Here is a 12857-nt window from a genome sequence, read left to right on the forward strand (position 1 = left end):
GATCATTCTTTGCCACCACTTGGTTTGTTTTTGCAAATCAAACTCAATTTCCTATCTCTAAGTCGAAATCACTTGTTGAGGTATAGAGAGAGGTATTCCAAGAGAAATTGATAAAAGATTCAAAAACTCCCCCTTTTTCCCATAATCAACCATTCTCCCTACAAGAGACCAACTTTTGACAATAAGAGACAATAAGAGTATTTTGACAAAACAAAAGCTCTAACTCTACTATTTTCAAAATCCTCAAGTGGTAGCTGATCCATTTCTTGCTTTGGCCTTAATTTCTCCACCTTTGGCATTAAGCACCAAAACGGGATCATTATTGGCCCTTAAACCCCATTGCCTCACCAAAATTTTCAATTAAGAGTAAAAAGGCAATAAGAGCACGAAGATGAACTTGGAGTAAGTTACCCTCTCATCAGAGTGCAATGGAAGTCTTGCATGGTCCAAGTTCACCTTTTCCCTTTCAATCCTCCTTTGAGACTAATTTAAGAAAACTCAAGCACACGGTTAGTCTCAAAGGGTCAAGTTGTGGCATTTCTCCCCCTAAGTTTGTGCATCATTCACACATGGACTTGTGAGGTCCGGGGATCCCTTGCACAACTTGAGCACCGTAAATAAGCAATAAAATGCATAAAGGAACATGATTAAAGGCATAAAACACATGTATGCTCTATTTCAATCCAAGTTACGCGAATCTAAGACATTTAGCTCACTACGCAGCCTGCAAAAGGTCTTCTCATCTAAAGGCTTGGTAAAGATATCAGCTAGCTGGTTCTCGGTGCTAACATAAAACACTTCGATATCTCCCTTTTGCTGGTGGTCTCTCAAAAAGTGATGTCGGATGTCTATGTGCTTTGTGCGGTTGTGTTCAACAGGATTGTCCGCCATGCGGATTGCACTCTCATTGTCACATAGAAGTGGGACTTTGCTCAGATTGTAGCCAAAGTCCTGGAGGGTTTGCCTCATCCAAAGTAGTTGCGCACAACAATGTCCTGCGGCAACGTACTCGGCCTCAGCGGTGAATAGGGCAACGGAAGTTTGTTTCTTAGAACTTCACGACACCAGGGACCTTCCTAGGAATTGGCACATCCCTGATGTACTCTTCCTATCGACCTTACATCCAGCATAATTGGAGTCTGAATATCCAATCAAGTCAAAGGTAGACCCCTTTGGATATCAGATCCCAAAGCAAGGCGTAGCGACTAAATATCTAAGAATTCGCTTAACGGCCACAAGGTGACACTCCCTTGGGTTGGATTGAAATCTAGCACACATGCATACGCTTAGCATAATATTCGGTCTACTAGCACATAAATAAAGTAAAGACCCTATCATAGACCGGTATGCCTTTTGATCAACGGGCTTACCTCCTTTGTTGAGGTCGACATGCCCGTCGGTTCCCATTGGAGTCTTTGTGGGCTTGGCGTCCTTCATCCCAAACCGCTTGAGCAAGTCTTGCGTATACTTCGTTTGAGAGATGAAGGTGCCGTCCTTGAGTTGCTTCACTTGGAATCCAAGGAAGTAGTTCAACTCGCCCATCATCGACATCTCGAATTTTTGAGTCATCACCCTGCTAAACTCTTCACAAGACTTTTGGTTAGTAGAACCAAATATTATGTCATCGACATAAATTTGGCACACAAATAGATCACCATCACAAGTCTTAGTGAAAAGAGTTGGATCGGCTTTCCCAACCTTGAAAGCATTAGCAATTAAAAAGTCTCTAAGGCATTCATACCATGCTCTTGAGGCTTGCTTAAGTCCATAGAGCGCCTTAGAGAGCTTACACACGTGGTCAGGGTACCGTTCATCCTCAAAGCCAGGGGGTTGCTCCACGTACACCTCCTCCTTGATTGGCCCGTTGAGGAAAGCGCTCTTCACGTCCATTTGGAACAACCTGAAAGAATGGTGAGCGGCATAGGCTAACAAAATACGAATCGACTCTAGCCTAGCCACAGGAGCGAAAGTCTCCTCAAAGTCCAAACCTGCGACTTGGGCATAACCTTTTGCCACAAGCCGAGCCTTGTTCCTTGTCACCACCCCGTGCTCGTCCTGTTTGTTGCGGAACACCCACTTGTTTCCCACAACGTTTTGCTTGGGACGCGGCACCAGTGTCCAAACTTCATTTCACTTGAAGTTGTTGAGCTCTTCCTGCATGGCCAACACCCAGTCCGGATCTAGCAAGGCCTCTTCTACCCTGAAAGGCTCAATAGAAGAGACAAAAGAGTAATGCTCACAAAAATTAGCTAATCTAAAGCGAGTGGTTACTCCCTTGCTAATGTCAACCAAAATCTGGTCGATGGGATGATTCCTTTGAATCATCGCTCGAACTTGAGTTGGAGGGGCCTGTGGTACTTCTTCCTCCTCATCTTGGACATCCTGTGCTCCCCCTTGATCACACGCCTCCTCTTGAGGTACCTGCTCATCATCTTGAGTTGGGGGTACACCGTTGTTGAGGAAGAAGGTTGATCTTTCTCTTGGTGTTCCTATGGTCGCACATCTCCAATCGCCATGGTATGAATCGCGTCCATTGGAACATCATCCTCATCTACGTCATCAAGATCAACTTGCTCTCTCGGAGAGCCATTAGTTTCATCAAATACAACGTCGCTAGAGACTTCAACCAAACCCGATGATTTGTTGAAGACTCTATACGCCTTTGTATTTGAGTCATAACCTAACAAAAACCCTTCTACGGCTTTGGGAGCAAATTTTGAATTTCTACATTTCTTCACGAGAATGTAGCATTTACTCCCAAAAACTCGAAAATACGAAACGTTGGGTTTGTTACCGGTTAGAAGCTCGTATGACGTCTTCTTGAGGAGGCGATGAAGGTAGACCCGGTTTATGGCGTGGCAAGCCGTGTTCACAGCTTCCGACCAAAACCGCTCGGGCGTCTTGAATTCTCCAAGCATCGTCCTCGCCATGTCTATAAGCGTCCTGTTCTTCCTCTCTACCACACCGTTTTGCTGTGGGTGTGTAGGGAGCGGAGAACTCTTGCTTGATTCCTTCCTCCTCAAGAAACTCCTCCACTTGCAGGTTCTTGAACTCGGACTCGTTGTCGCTACTTATCTTCTTCACCTTGAGCTCAAATTAATTTTGAGCTCTCCTTAGGAAGCGCTTGAGGGTCCCTTGGGTTTCAGATTTATCCTACAAAAAGAATACCCAAGTGAAGCGGGAAAAATCATCAACAATAACAAGACCATACTTACTTCCCCCGATGCTAAGGTAGGCGACGGGTCCGAAGAGGTCCATATGCAATAGCTCCAGAGGTCTTGATGTAGTCATCACGTTCTTGTTGTGATGAGCACTTCCCACTTGTTTACCTGCTTGACAAGCTGCACAAGGTCTATCTTTTTCGAAAGTTACATTTGTTAGACCTAACACATGTTCTCCCTTTAGAAGCTTGTGAAGGTTCTTCATCCCCACATGTGCTAGACGGCGATGCCACATCCAGCCCATGCTAGTCTTAGCGATTAAGCATGCATCTAGATCGGCTTCCTCCTTCGAAAAATCAACTAAACAGAGTTTGCCGTCTAGTACACCCTTAAAAGCTAATGAACCATCACTCCTTCTAAAGACAGACATATCTACGCTTGTAAATAAGCAGTTGTAACCCATATTACATAATTGACTAACGGACAACAAGTTATATCCAAGCGATTCTACTAAAAACACATTAGAAATGGAATGCTCGGAAGAAATAGCTATTTTTCCTAGTCCTTTAACCTTGCCTTGATTCCCGTCACCGAATATGATTGAGTCTTGAGAATCTTTGTTCATGACGTAGGAGGTGAACATCTTCTTCTCCCCCGTCATGTGGTTTGTGCATCCGCTGTCGATAATCCAGCTTGAGCCCCCGGATGCATAAACCTGCAAGGCAAATTAGGCTTGGGTTTTAGGTACCCAACTCTTGTTGGGTCCTACAAGGTTAGTTACAATAGCCTTAGGGACCCAAATGCAAGTCTTGTCTCCCTTGCATTTGGCTCCCACCTTTTTAGCAATCACCTTTTTATTTTTACATGAAAGAATAAATTTATCATTGCAAGCATGAAATACAGTGGTAGATCCATTATACACTTTCTTAGGAGCATGATGAACAACATTGTTTCTAGGCATATTTATCCTATGCACAAAGGAAGAACTTGAACCAAACATGGCATGTGAATCATAAGCATTAAAACACCTATTAGGATGAGCATTCCTAGAATATTTCCTATCATGATACAAGAAAGCATGATTTTTATGAACACTGTTAGTCATAGGGGCCTTCCCTTTCTCCTTGGCAGAGATGGGAGCCTTATGACTTGTTAAGTTCTTAGCTTCCCTTCAAAAGCCAAGCCCATCCTTAATAGAGGGATGTCTGCCAACAGTGTAGGCATCCCTTGCAAATTTTAGTTTATCAAAATTATTTTTGCTAGTCTTAAGTTGGGCATTAAGACTAGCTACTTCATCATTTAATTTAGTAATGGAAATTAAATGTTCATTGCAAGCATCAACATTAAAGTCCTTACACCTATTGCAAATTACTACATGTTCCACATGAGAACTAGTCTTATTTGCTTCTAATAATTTAGCATTTAAATCATCATTAATGCTCTTTAAACTAGAAATGGTCTCATGACAAGCAGAAATTTCACATGAAAGCACTTCATTTCTCTTAACCTCTAAAGCAAGAGACTTTTGCACACTTACAAATTTATCATGTTCTTCATATAAGAGATCCTCTTGCTTTTCTAAAAGTCTATCCTTCTCATTCAAAGCATCGATTAATTCATTGATCTTATCAATTTTAGTTCTTTCTAAACCTTTGAATAAACTAGTGTAATCAATTTCATCATCACTAGAGTCCTCATCACTAGAAGTAGAGTACTTAGGAGTTTCTCTAGTGATTACCTTCTTTTCCTTTGCCATTAGGCAAGTGTGGCGCTCGTTGGGGAAGAGCGACGATTTGTTGAAGGCGGTGGCGGCGAGTCCCTCGTCGTCGGAGTCGGATGAAGAACAATCCGAGTCCCACTCTTTTCCATGGTGTGCCTCGCCCTTAGCCTTCTTGTACGCCTTCTTCTTTTCCTTCTTCCTGCTTTTCTCTTGTCCCTGGTCACTATCATTATCGGGACAGTTAGCAATAAAGTGACCAGTCTTACCACACTTGAAGCAGGAGCGCTTTCCCTTCGTCTTGTTCCTTTTGGGGTGCTCCTTGCGACCCTTTAGCGCCGTCTTGAAGCGCTTGATGATGAGGGCCATTTCTTCCTCGTTAAGCCCGACCGCCTCAACTTGCGCCACCTTGCTAGGTAGCGCCTCCCTGCTACTTGTTGCTTTAAGAGCAACGGTTTGAGGCTTGTGGATTGGGCCATTCAACGCCTCATCAACGTATCTTGCCTCCTTGATCATCATTCGCCCGCTTACGAACTTTCCAAGTATTTCCTCGGGCGACATCTTGGTGTACCTAGGATTTTCACGAATACAGTTTACAAGATGTGGATCAAGGAAAGTGAAAGACCTTAGCATTAGGCGGACGACATCGTGGTCCGTCCATCTCGTGCTTCCATAGCTCCTTATTTTGTTGACCAGGGTCTTGAGCCTGTTGTATGTTTGGGTTGGCTCCTCCCCCCTGATCATTGCGAACCTCCCTAGTTCGCCCTCCACCAACTCCATCTTGGTGAGCATGGTGACATCATTTCCCTCATGCGAGATCCTAAGGGTGTCCCAAATCTGCTTGGCGTTATCCAAGCCGCTCACCTTATGGTACTCTTCCCTGCACAAGGATGCTAAAAGAACAGTGGTAGCTTGTGCATTTTTGTGAATTTGTTCATTTATAAACATGGGATTATCCGAACTATCGAATTGCATTCCATTCTCAACTATCTCCCATATACTTGGATGAAGAGAGAACAAGTGGCTACGCATTTTGTGACTCCAAAATCCGTAGTCCTCTCCATCGAAGTGTGGGGGTTTGCCAAGAGTAATGGAAAGCAAATGTGTATTTGAATTATGCGGAATATGAGAGTAATCAAAAGAAAAGTTCGAGTTGACCCTTTTCTTTTTCTCGTAGTCGTCGTCGTCCTTTTGGGAAGAAGAAGACTCGTCGCTGTCGTAGTAGACTATCTTCTTGATGCACCTCTTCTTCTTCTCGTCCTTCTTCTTGTGACTTGAGCCCGAGTCAGTGGGCTTGTCGTCTTTTGGCTCATTGATGAAGGACTCCTTCTCCTTGTCGTTGATCACTATCCCATTTCCCTTTGGATCCATCCCTTCGGGCGATTAGTCCCTTTCTTGAAGAGAACGACTCTGATACCAATTGAGAGCACCTAGAGGGGGGGGGGTGAATAGGTGATCCTATAAAAACTTAAAACTCAAGGCCACAAACTTGATTAAGTGTTAGAACAATAAAGCCAAGTGGCTAGAGAGGAGTTCTTGCTAAACACGATAACCACAAAGAGAGGCATAGTGGTTTATCCCGTAGTTCGGCCAAGTCCAACACTTGCCTACTCCACGTTGTGGCGTCCCAACGGACGAGGGTTGCACTCAACCTCTTTCAAGCGGTCCAAAGACCCACTTGAATACCATGGTGTTTCTCTTTGTTTTACTATATCCCGCTTGCGAGGAATCTCCACAACTTGGAGCCTCTCGCCCTTACAATTTTATGATCACAAAGAAGCACAGAAGTAAGGGTGGGAAAAGCAACGCACACAAGACAAAAAATCAGAGCACAAACACGCACACAAGTCACAACTCGAGCTCGCAACACAACCCGAAGAGTTCTCTACTCAAATGGAGCTCTACTTGCTATCACAAAGAATCAAATGCGCAGAAATAGAGTCTTGGTGCTTAGGGATGCTCAAAGAATGCTTGGTGTTCTCCTCCATGCGCCTAGGGGTCCCTTTTATAGCCCCAAGGCAGCTAGGAGCCGTTGGAAGCAATCCAAGAAGGCAAATCTTGCCTTCTGTCGGGTGGCGCACCGGACAGTCCGGTGCACCACCGGACAGTCCGGTGCACCACCGGACATCCCCTGTTCACAGTCCGGTGCAGATTGCTTTCCAAATTTGGCGCAGCCGACCGTTGAAGATTTGGAGCCGTTGGCGCACCGGACAGTCTGGTGCCCCCATCCGACCGTTGGCTCAGCCACGCGTCACGCGCGGATTGCGCGGCCGACCGTTGGCACGCCCGACCGTTGGCTCACCAGACAGTCTGGTGAATTATAGCCGTGCGTTGTTGACTTGATTCCCGAGAGCAGCGACTTCGCCGCAGATGACTCACCGGACAGTCCGGTGCACCACCAGATAGTCCGGTGATTTATAGCCGTACGCCACCGTCGAGACCCAAGAGCAGGCTGTTCACCGGGACTGGTCCTGGCACACCTGACACTGTCCGGTGCACCACGCCGGACACTGTCCGGTGCACCACCGGACAGTTCGGTGCACCCAGACCGAGCTGCCTTTTGGCTGAACACAGCTAAGTTTTCTCCAAAGCGATCTCTTCTATTTCTAGCACTTAGACACAATACATTAGTCTTCAAAACAATGTACTAAGAAACATACCTTTAATCTTGATTTGCACTTCTTGAGTCTTTGGCACAAATATTACTCAAAGCATTTGTGTGGAGCACTAAATCACCAAAATATTATAGAAATGGCCCAAGGGCACATTTCCCTTTCACCTCCACGTCAGCTAGTTGTTGGTCGGCTGACAGATTCTCTACAACAATGTAGAGGTCCGATTGCTTTTCTATATGCCTTGGTATGTTGCTTGGGGTCCCACACCTTGGAATGGCCGTTTGGGGTGTATTTATAGTCCCAAACACAAAACTAGCCGTTGGAGAAAAATTGTGCTCTCTGCGGCACACGGGACAGTCCAGTGGTGCACCGGACAGTGCACTGTTCACTGTCCGGTGCGCCTAGCCGTTGGTCTGACACTGCAGACGACCGTTGGTGCGCAGGCTTTTTGCACCGGGCACTCCGGATGTCACACCGGACAGTCCGTGGTCTTCTCTCCATAGTGCCACCTGGAACTAGTCGTTGGGCTACTGTTCCTGGTGCACCGGACAGTCCGCATGCAACACTTCCTTTGTTTTTTGGACTTCACTTGATCTTCATAATATCTTCTTTTGAGGTGTTGTTTCCCTCAATGTCTTGGTCCAAGTAACTTTACCATCCTGTGAACTACAAACACAAACACTAGCAAACACATTAGTCCACAGGTTATGTTGATCATTAAACACTAAAATCTATTGAGCCAAATGGGTCGGGATCCATTTTCCTTACACAGTGCAAATGACTATTTCAAATAAAGAAACACATATACATGTTATCACGATCATTAGCTAAAGAGTTGCAATATTCTAAGTATTACAACATCAAAAATTTGTTCGCAATGCAACTCAAATTGTTGTGTAGTTTTTTCACCTTTTCTCTACATTTGATAATGCAGTCCTACACTATTGTACTACAATCGTAGCAATTGGAAAGATGTATTTTGTTATATGTAAATCCTATTGCAACACAAGCGACTATTGCATACACAGAAACATATTCTTTACAACATAGATGTGTTATAACAATCATTAGTTAAAGAGTTGTAATATCAACGTCAGAAAAATTGTTTGCAATGCAACTTGAATCATGGCATAGTGATAACTTATGGCAACATTATACCCACCATATTGCAACACAAGCGATGATTACATAAACAAACATATTTGTATCTCACCTATCACAACCAAATGTGCATTACAACATAAAAAAATATTCAAATGCAACACAAAACATGGGAAAGTGATAACTTATTGCATCCTTCTATTAATAATTGTGATGCCACTTACTAATTTGAAAGATCTTCATACTTAGAGCCACAAAACAATTTGTGTTGAAAAAAGCTCACATATCACAACGAAAAGTGCTAGTGGTTGCTATAACATACACCCCATACTAACCAAATTGTGTCCTTGCAACAGAAAGGAGTGGCATTAGAGTCAAAATAAGTAGTGCATGAATGAAACCATGTACCAACTATGAAATCTCCTTGATTCTTATGACTCTTCTATGAGCGCTCTCAAGGTCAACATGAACTTGCCAGACTCGTAGACACTACTACATATATGATTCTCGAGATAGTACTATTCCCAATTATTAATGGAGACGATCACAAAATTCACATGTCTCCTAGAATACCTAAGGATTTTTGAGGCGGACATTTTATTTATCGATGCGATCAAAAACTGCTCGCCTCCTAAAGTCGATTTACAAAATACGATCAAAATCTGCACATCCTCCTAAAATTGATTTACGGAGGCGACCCTCTCTTCTGAGATTGCTTATTACGGGAGCTAGAGAGATGCATACAATTTAGTTATTAAGAAAAGAAGGAATACATAACAATCACCAATGACCAATGTCTCCAAATTACTGAACATGAATTTAAAACATATTTATCCCACATATCTGGATTTTTTTTTGCAATAAAATCCAAATATCCATCTCCTATTACATATGTTTTCAATTAAATTAATTGGGTTCTGGGATTAAAAGAAGAAGAAAAGTAAAAAATGATAAACAAGATGGAAAAGTACATGTGTTTGTTTAATACTAAAGCGAAGTAAAATACAAAACTATTGAATAAAAATATTACACATTAATTTATCTGTTGGGGGCTCTATTGCCGAAGTTACTGAAAACTCTATATTATCAAGCTAAAACATGTTTTAGGTACCCTACAAAAGGAAAGCAAAGCTAAACTTGGTCAAAAGTAACATGTAAAGCGAATATTAGGTTATGAAGTTTCAGGTTCATAGGACTGTCACAAAGACATGAATCGAAGAAGACAGCTTCGGTCAGCTTTGATTCTACGGACATCGGTGCACATATACAGAAAATGAGGAGAAGAATCAGAAAGTTTGCTCAACATGGAAGGAGGGAAGAAAAAGACGGCGCTACCCTCATGAGACTTGTGGTCCATGCATGCGCATAAACCTTATCGGCTCGTTTGTAATTTTATACAAAGTTGTACCGTGCCACTATAAATAGGAGCATGTCATGCATAAGGACGGGGTTCAGACGTAAGAGAACCGATCGAGTCTCTCTGCCTTTGAAGCTACCTCCGTGTGCTCTCCGATCCCTTGTAAAGCCGCCAAAGGTATATCCGTAACTACTCATTATAGCGTAAGGAACAAAGGAAAACAATAACATATCACGATGAGTAATCCATTCCATCCCTTATGTTTTTGTGATTTATTCTTACTGTTATCTTTCTTGTATTTCTCACCTTCTCCCTTTTAACGAATCTTCAAAATAGGAGCTGATTAAAGGGAGAACTTCAAGATTTAATCACTTGCGTTGCCTTGTTTTTGACCGAAAACAAGTGACCAAACATTGGCTTAGTTTTGCCTTAATTATTATCATCATATCGCTTGCAGCCTGGTCGTTAGTTGTATATGTGGAGATAGAGAGAGGCATAAGTGCAATGCAGTGCACAGCTAGCAGCGTGAATTTGGCAGCAATTGGCTAGAGAAGATAGAGGAGCAGAGATGATATAGCAATACAACTAGCAGCTTGAATATATTAATTGGCAGCAAATAGAGAAGATAGATAGATAGATAGATAGATAGATAGATAGATAGATAGATAGATAGACAGATAGAGAAATAGAGATAGATACTCGTCATTAGCTAGCGTGCCTTTTTCTGGATCGGCCCAGCTAGCGGGTGTGTCCTTTATAAGGAACGAATAGCATGTGTTGGACGGGACACGGGAAGGCCAGTACTTCTCTCCCCGTTCCCGGCCTGGATGCCACCCACAACGTTTTGATCCGCCCCGATCGCAACTCCGCACCGCGCTCCTGTTCTCAGGTGAGCCGTGAGCCTACCTGATCTCTTCTTCATTGTAAATACTAACCGTGAAATTATCCAATTTTTGTTCATGGACATTGTTATTCAATCACGAAATTGACAGATACACACACTGTCAACTCATATCAAAATATACATACAACCACCGCAGCATGGGGATGGTAGTAAACAGCAGTGCAGTCCCGTTCTCCATCGCGCTGCTTGCCGTCGTCATCGCGGCAGTAGTAATCACCAAGGCTGCACTGGGACGACGACGACGACGACGAACAGCCGCAGCCAACAACCCAGCACCACCACCCCGCAACGACGTCGACACCGGCCGGCGGCGTCCCCCCGCGGCCATCACCGGCGTCACCTCAGCCGTCCGACTCGTGCACGCGCTCGCCACCAAGGGTTTCGAAGCCACGCTGTACGAGCAGTACGCGAAGCTGGGGAGCGTGTTCACGGTGAGTCTCTTCGGGATGAAGACGACGACGTTCCTGGCCGGGCCGGACGTCTCGGCGCACTTCTACCAGGGGCCCGACTCCGAGATCAGCCACGGCGACCTCCTCGAGTTCACCGTCCCCATGTTCGGCGAGGGCGTCGCCTTCGCCGTCGACGCCGCCACCCGCGCCGAGCAGCATCGCTTCTACCTCGACGCGCTGAAGCCGGCCAGGCTAAGGTGCCATGTCGCTCCCATGCTCCAGGAAGTGGAGGTAAGTTAAGTAGCCCACATGACATGACATGCATCCCATAATAACATGCATGCCTTGCCTACGACTACGATGGATATGTTCACTTCACTGCACGTACGCAACGCATGCACATGCAGGAGTTCTTCGCGAGATGGGGGCAGCAGGGCACCGTGGACCTGAAGCAGGAGCTGGAGCAGGTGCTGATGCTGATCACGGCGCGGTGCCTGCTGGGGAAAGAGGTGCGGGAGAGGATGCTCCACGAGGTCTTCTCCGCGTACCGCGACCTCACGGAGAACAGCCTCCATCTCACCAGCCTGCTGTTCCCGTACGCGCCCACGCCGGCGGCGCGGCGGCGCGACAGGGCGCGCGCCACGCTCTCCGGCATCTTCTCCGAGATCGTCCGCTCGCGCAGGCGCTCGGGCCGCCGAGCCGGGGACGACGACGGCGACGTGCTGCAGAGCCTCGTGGACGCCAGGTACAGGGACGGGCGCGGCACGACGGAGGCCGAGGTCACGGGGCTCGTCATCGCCATCCTCTTCGCCGGGAAGCACACGAGCTCGGCCACCAGCACGTGGACTGGCGCGCGGCTGCTGCGCCACGCGGAGTGCCTGGACGCCGCCGTCGACGAGCAGCGGAGGGTCGTGGCGGAGCGCGGGAGCGGCGTCGACTACGACGCCCTGGCGGAGATGGGCTTCTTGCACTGCTGCATCAAGGAGGCGCTGCGGATGCACCCGACGGCGCCGCTGTTCCTCCGTAGGGCGCACCGGGGCTTCACCGTGCGGACGAGGGAGGGGGCCGAGTACGATGTCCCGAGCGGGCAGACCGTGGCCAGCCCTCTGCTGATCAACCACTACATCCCCTACGTCTACAGGGACCCGCACGTGTACGACCCGCGGAGGTTCGGTCCGGGCAGGGAGGAGGACAGGGTCGGCGGGAGGTTCTGCTACAACGCGTTCAGCGGCGGGAGGCATGCCTGCCCTGGAGAAGCGTATGCGTACATGCAGGTGAAGGTGATATGGAGCCACCTGCTGAGGAACTTCGAGCTCAAGCTGGTGTCGCCGTTCCCTCGGACCGATTGGATGAAGCTTTCGCCGGAGGCGAGAGGGAAGGTGGTGGTGAGCTACAAGAGGCGGATGGTGCCGGTTGGGAGCGTGTTGGAGAACTGATGTCTCTGATGGTTACTTTTGTATGAGCTGTGTGTTTGTATGCAATGTGTGTTGAGCACCATTTGTGACGCTGGCACGGTCGGACGGCTTGGCCCTGAAGACTGGACGGTCCGGCTCGCGGACGGTCTGCGAATAGATCGAATAAGACACAACTAATTTCTTTTTCGTGCGAGTTTA

General features: G+C 46.3%; 1 protein-coding gene across 3 annotated transcripts; it reads left to right on the forward strand.

Moving 5' to 3' along the window:
- Positions 1-10721: 10721 nt before the first annotated feature.
- On the forward strand, positions 10722-12857 carry LOC100383359 (putative cytochrome P450 superfamily protein). Of its 3 annotated transcripts, none has more exons than XM_008670201.3 (3): positions 10722-10840; positions 10944-11535; positions 11652-12857. In XM_008670201.3, the coding sequence occupies exons 2-3, from the start codon at positions 10993-10995 to the stop codon at positions 12678-12680; spliced, it is 1572 nt and encodes a 523-aa protein (XP_008668423.1). In that variant the 5' UTR covers positions 10722-10840; positions 10944-10992; the 3' UTR covers positions 12681-12857. The 3 variants fall into 3 exon arrangements, with proteins under 3 accessions (XP_008668423.1, XP_008668424.1, NP_001169486.1); XM_008670202.3 differs by having other exon boundaries at positions 10726-10840; positions 10992-11535; NM_001176015.2 differs by lacking the exon at positions 10722-10840 and having other exon boundaries at positions 10941-11535; positions 11652-12828.

The sequence above is a fragment of the Zea mays genome, chromosome 2, assembly GCF_902167145.1.
Source record: "Zea mays cultivar B73 chromosome 2, Zm-B73-REFERENCE-NAM-5.0, whole genome shotgun sequence".
In the NCBI taxonomy this organism is placed as follows: Eukaryota; Viridiplantae; Streptophyta; class Magnoliopsida; order Poales; family Poaceae; genus Zea; species Zea mays.